The following is a 6000-nucleotide window of genomic DNA, read 5'->3' on the forward strand; positions in this document are numbered from 1 at the left end:
AAAGCTGTTTTGTTGCAGAATTAAACAAGTGCAGAGGCAATAACCACATCATACGATCCACATGTAAACTAAAGCAAATATTCCACCACGTCAATGTCACATTTGCATGCTTAGATGTTCTGCAGCTTTCACTGAAGTACACTGTATTTTCTAATCTGCAGCTCCATAAATGTGGCATCACATCAGTCAAACATAGAACAAACAGGTAAATGAACCTGTTCAGTCAAATTAAACTGAGTCACTCACTCTGGCACCTTATGAGATGAAATTGAAAAGGTGAAATTGAGTGTGGCTTTATACTGGTCATTCTTAAAGCATTTGCTTTCTTTCTCCAGTCATACCTCATATTTATGTTTATATTCCACTGGCACATTTCCATTTTCCTCCATCTCTCTATTATCCACTCGATTTTTAAATTGAAGAGTCAAGACTCTTCTCGGTTCATATCCTCAAATTAGCAGTAAGCCTAAAGCTCAGTGGGAAAATCGGTCACTAACCTTTGTGGTGCTCATAAACCCCAGTCGACTGTTTTATGTCATACTGTCTGCAGTGCATGATGCCAATTTCTTTCAGTATCATTCAACATTCCTAATAACCACCATCAAAGATCTGAAATGACCTGATGAAGGCTTGGGGAAATAAATTTCAGCTGAAAATGAATCCACACTAAACTCTGATTCATGTTTTCTTTGAAAAGCTTTGACGTAAATTCAAAGAACTAACTGGACTTTGATTCCCTGTGTGAAGAAGAGATAATGTATTAAACACCAGGCTAAACATGATGCATGAAGCTCGGCCTTGCTTGTTACTGACATTCATATCAAAAACCTCTCTGTTTCACAAACGCATGTAAAAAAAATCTACCTCTGCTTCTATACTTCTAACACATCTTTACCTTCTCATGTTCCACATCACAGACAGTAATTTCCTGCTGGGTAATGCCCAGGGTCACCGTGGGTACCCCATTGTGTACTGCTCAGATGGCTTCTGCGAATTGACGGGCTTTACAAGAACTGAGGTGATGCAGAAGAACTGCAGCTGCCGCTTCCTGTACGGGGCCGACACCAGCGAGCAAGTGGCCCAACAGATGGAGAAGGCTCTGGAGAGCCGAGAAGAGTACCAGGCTGAGGTCCACTTTTACAAGAAGAACGGTGGGTGCATACTGCAGAAGCTGTAGAAATAAAGTAGATCCCAGCTGCTCCAATATTATTAACTACATTATTTTGTTTTGATCAACCAGCAGCCTGATCAAAATGAAAAAAACATTTTTTTCAACATTTTGAAGAGTGCATTTATTTTTAGATGAGAGCTCAATGTTCTGGTTGAATTATGAATGCAGAATTTAAAAGAGCGGTTAAGCAGTGCCCTACGTGCTTTTTAGAGAGTTGGTGTTCCTCAATTTTCATTATAATTAATACAAAACAATAAGATTAAGGCAGAGTAAGAGGTTCTGAGAGGAGTTGTGTACCCTATTTCCACAGCTAATGCAGGATAAGGTACTGTACGTAGTGTCTTGAATTACCTCCTTCCTTCTAACTTCTGGCTAATCCTTCTGACTCAGAATATGATGTCATGCATTAGGAGAGAACATACAACACTGTTTAAGCCTCATTGATTGGCACGCAGGATTATACTCATTCGACAGAGGCTCAAACCTGCTTCCTCAGGGTGTGTGAACTGCTTATTATACAATTGGATTGTCAAATCTGGACTTTAACAAAAACACGACTGCTTTTAATCTTTTTATTTCTTATTTTTTTAGAGTAAAGCAAGTAAAAGTAAGGAACTGCTGCTAAAACTGATTTTTAATTCACCACAGTTAATAAAAAGTAGACACCAAAAAAGCAGAAGGCTAGAACAAAGACTGTGAAAGTTAAAAAGGAAAATGCAGTTTGAAAGCTAGAATCTCACTTGGCAAATGTTCACGACTGGTAGAGTATATAAAGAAGTCTGTCACCGAAGGAATTCACTACACGTAAACTCCTCTAGTGTGTACAATTTGCAAGCGCAAACACTCACAAATGGCTTGCTGCCTGTTGTATTTACACTGACAGGCTTGCACTAAAACACCACCATCTACAATGTTTTCTTCCCCCTTCTTTCCTCCCTGTCTGTGTTTGACACACGAACAAGCACACTATAGAGACACTAAAGAAGATGTGAAACATCTGTTTGGTGGCAGAGCACAATTTCTACAGAGTCTGCTAATGAGCATACTGGTTTCTGGTGGGGTCTTGGATCTGTGCTGTTCCTTCCCTCTCTTACTTGTTATATCCAACCCTCTAACTTTCTCTTTCACTTTGTGTTCTATCCTGCAGATCACTGTCTACAGCTAATTTGGGGCATATTTATAGAAAGGCTATGCCATATGCCAAGGATATGACAAGTAGCCACAGTTCAGCGATGGTGACATGATGTGAAATTGCACAACCTTGGCTTGAGAAACTGATGCCATTAAGGCAATGGGGTGCACAAGACCCCACGTGAATTTGATTGCCAATCAGGACCTCTAGACCACAAAGGTTTGGCGTAATTAAATTCAAATCAACCAGAGAATCACCACAAAACAACCAACAGGATACAAAGGGATCACAAATATAGAAAAAACCAGTGTGATGAGCCATAAAGAGATTTTAAAGAAAGACAGGAAGAATGCACACTTTCCAAAATAAATAAATAAATACCAAGGACACAGTGACTAAATAAGGCCCCAAATACACAGAAAACAATCAGTTGTGAGCCTCACTGAGACTGAAAACAAGTACAAAGAGAAAGTCCACAGAGAGTCTAACCACACAAATGCCACAAAGTAAAGACAACCAGCAAAAACAACTCAACTAATCTCAGGGAATACAACATATAAAGAGTATGCCAACATCTTTCAGTTTACCAATGGGACTCAAACTGATATCTGGTCTGGATTAAAGTCATCAAAAGGTGGAAGGAGTCTGGGTCAGCTACACAATAGGCTGTACGACATTAAATCAATAAAGAGAACGAAAACTAAACAAGCAAAGCTTCAATAAACAGGACAACTATCCCCCCAAATGAAATAAATAAAAGGGAAGCAGGGACCCGAGGATGCTGGAGAGTAAAGGAAGGAGAGAGGGTGGAGCAGAACAAAGAAGGAAGCAGGAAAGAGGAATTAAAGACAAACAGCCAAACAAACTCTCCAACTAAATGTTGTACCTCTTCCATCTCTTTTCTCCAGTGGGCACATTGTTTCATAAAGTTTATTTGGAGGTACAAACAGGTTTTTTCTTTAATTAATATGCCATCATATTATTCAAATCCCTTTTTATGCTACACCAGCTTTTCTTTAAAGCTCTACACGGCACAGGATGAGCATTTGTCTCCATTCTCCAAATGAGGTGAAAGGAAAACTATTACTAAATGATCATTTCTGCTTCTGTTGCAGGTGTGGCCTTCTGGTGTCTGTTGGACATTGTGCCCATAAAAAACGAGAAGGGCGAAATGGTTCTCTTTCTCTTCTCATTCAAAGACATCACTGACACCTACGAAAAGGGCCGCCTCAACAGCAAGAAGGAATGTAAGTTGAAAGGTTTGTTTTTAGGGGGGGGGGAAAAACTGCTTTTATTTGCTTACTAAGAGCATGATTTACGAGCGGGTCATGCTCGAGCCCCTAGCTTTCATTTTCTCTGTGTGTTCTTGTTCATCACTGTCACATCCTACACAGCAGTTTTGTTTGGGCTGGCAGTTGTTCATTGAACTCAGACAGTTGTTTCCAATTGGGAGTTTGATTCAAGCCGCAATGTGTCTTCAAGTGGAACCTGAACACAGTCTGCCACAAATACCAATGCCAGGGGAAATACGCCCTTGTTTTGGCAACATGAATTTGGATAAGAGTCTTAGGATAGTGGAGCTTGTGTTTTTGTGTCTTAGTTGTGTAACTACACCAGAGAAAAACTTCAGATATTGAGTTGGATGGCACTGTTTTTTTTTTCTCATATATCGCCATCTCACAACAAAGTTTACAGCCTTGCGACTTAACTGAATCTGTGTGACAGTTTCAGAGGACAAGATGCACAGGGGGAAGAGTACTTCTCACTTCAGTGAGGCCAGGAAGCGTGGACACACCATGCTGTACCAGCTGACCAGCCAATTCTCCAGTGGAGGCAAAGGAGAGGTCAACCTGGGTGGAGTGAGTATACCTCTATCACTCATATTTGACTGGATGTGATGGGTTTTTTTTCTATTTTTCCCTGCATGTCATCTAAAAAGATAAGCAGAAGTTGCTTAGACATGCAGCACCTTCACACCTGAGCTTAAATTATTAATTCTGACATCTAAAACATGAGATTTTAAGAGGACATTATCAGGGAAGTCTTGGTCCAGATTCCAAGAGTGTGGCCTAGCTCTGTTAAAAATTAAACTTGTGACTTTGCTATTTTTGGTGCTGTTTTAATCCTACTTTTTTGTATGCAAGCTGTTGTTTGGTGGATTTAAATGGACAAAGAGCAAGGTCAGTGCAACAACTGTGGTTGATTGCAAGATGGCTCTCACTGCTGGTGAGGGGCTATTGGTCATAGATTAAGCTGAATGCATCGTTCTAATAATTTTTTTAAAAACATCCCGACACCTCCCAAACCTTTGGGTTATAGGTTATTATGGCAAAGGTCTGTTCTCATAAATAACCTCTACTCTCAGCTTCAAATAAGGCTGCTCTGTGTAACACTAAAGTATCATACAGAGTCCTGGGAAAGTTATTTTCACATTTATTTAACTACCTAAAGTTGGGTAGCTGACCCTCTAATTCATTTATTAGCAGGTTCTAGCAATGCACAGTCAATTGTATTCTCACCTGTAGTCTTTTTAGTCGCTCACCTGAAAGTTTGTTGTGCGCCCCATCCTCTTCATATCACCAGCAGTTACTTCCACTCATTTTTGCTTCACGTCACCAGATATAATTCACTTTCAAAGGTTTCATGTTGCCACAAATCACTTTCAGTGTCATGATTTTTTTCCCCTTCCTTTTATTTCTCATAATATCAAGTGGACAAAATTATACAATTCTATGTGAATTTATGTTTTGTTTTTTTGTTTTGTTTTTTTAACTTTGGTTTCTTTATTTGAAGTAATCTGTCAGTTGAAAGCAGCATCAGGAAAGGCACTCTATACCTTCTCTGTTCTCCAAAGCATTAAATAAATGAAAAATAGCTACATAACAATTACATAAAGGTTAAGTAATCAACAGAGAATAAGCTTCATACATATATACAATACTGGAAATAAATAATTAGTTAAAAATAGTCAAAAAATGTCTGCAGGTGGAAAATCTTTAACAGTTTAGTGGTTAGACAGCAAGCTAGCTATTATGTCTAAGATGCTAATAAGCTTAGCAAAAGCCACAACTTTTAATTTTCCTGGTTCCAGTTTGTGTCATACTTTTCACACTTACAGTCCATCTACAGTAGCTGCCAGTAGTTTGTAGATTAGTCCATCACTTCCAGGAAAATACAGTTAGCAATATTATCTGCCAACATTAGCCATTAGAAATATGGCGATCACTGACTGGTCACTAGAGCTGTGTGACTAAGGCCTTATTCACTTGATTCTTTCATTGTCACCATGATTGTGACGTACAAAATGTCACTTGATTGAAAAACCTTAATGTGGGTGAGTGCTCACCAAGCTGACCAGCTAAGCTAGGTTAGAAAGCTGCATTCACAAACTATACAGGTGCACTGCACATAGCCACAAATGAAGGCTACGTATTGCACAAATTTGTTGGACAACAAGCCATAATATTATCAGGTAATCCATTAAAAATGCTTCATTATGCTCCAACAGGATCCAGAGTAAGGCCCAGCAGATCGCTGTGGGCTTCAGCTGCCTGTTCACAACACCTGTCAATCAATGTGGCACAGCCTAATTCAGCTGGATAAAAAAATCCCCCCAGTCAGAGTTTGGTTGGCCAGATCCCAGTAAACTAAATGTGGGCCAAACACTGTCTTTCTGTATGACAAAACAGGCCATGTC

The 6000-nt window shown here is 39.5% G+C and overlaps 1 protein-coding gene across 2 annotated transcripts in view; it reads left to right on the forward strand.

The window, feature by feature from the left end:
- kcnh4b (potassium voltage-gated channel, subfamily H (eag-related), member 4b) overlaps window positions 1–6000 on the forward strand; it is a 50842-nt gene that overhangs the window by 9800 nt on the left and 35042 nt on the right. For both annotated transcript variants that reach the window (XM_026178660.2, XM_080305101.1), the window contains exons 2-4: window positions 918–1151; window positions 3419–3550; window positions 4029–4162. In XM_026178660.2, the coding sequence (XP_026034445.1) occupies window positions 918–1151; window positions 3419–3550; window positions 4029–4162 (500 nt within the window). The remainder of the gene's footprint in view (window positions 1–917; window positions 1152–3418; window positions 3551–4028; window positions 4163–6000) is intronic.

The sequence above is a fragment of the Astatotilapia calliptera genome, chromosome 8 (assembly GCF_964374335.1).
Source record: "Astatotilapia calliptera chromosome 8, fAstCal68.1, whole genome shotgun sequence".
Classification (NCBI taxonomy): domain Eukaryota; kingdom Metazoa; phylum Chordata; class Actinopteri; order Cichliformes; family Cichlidae; genus Astatotilapia; species Astatotilapia calliptera.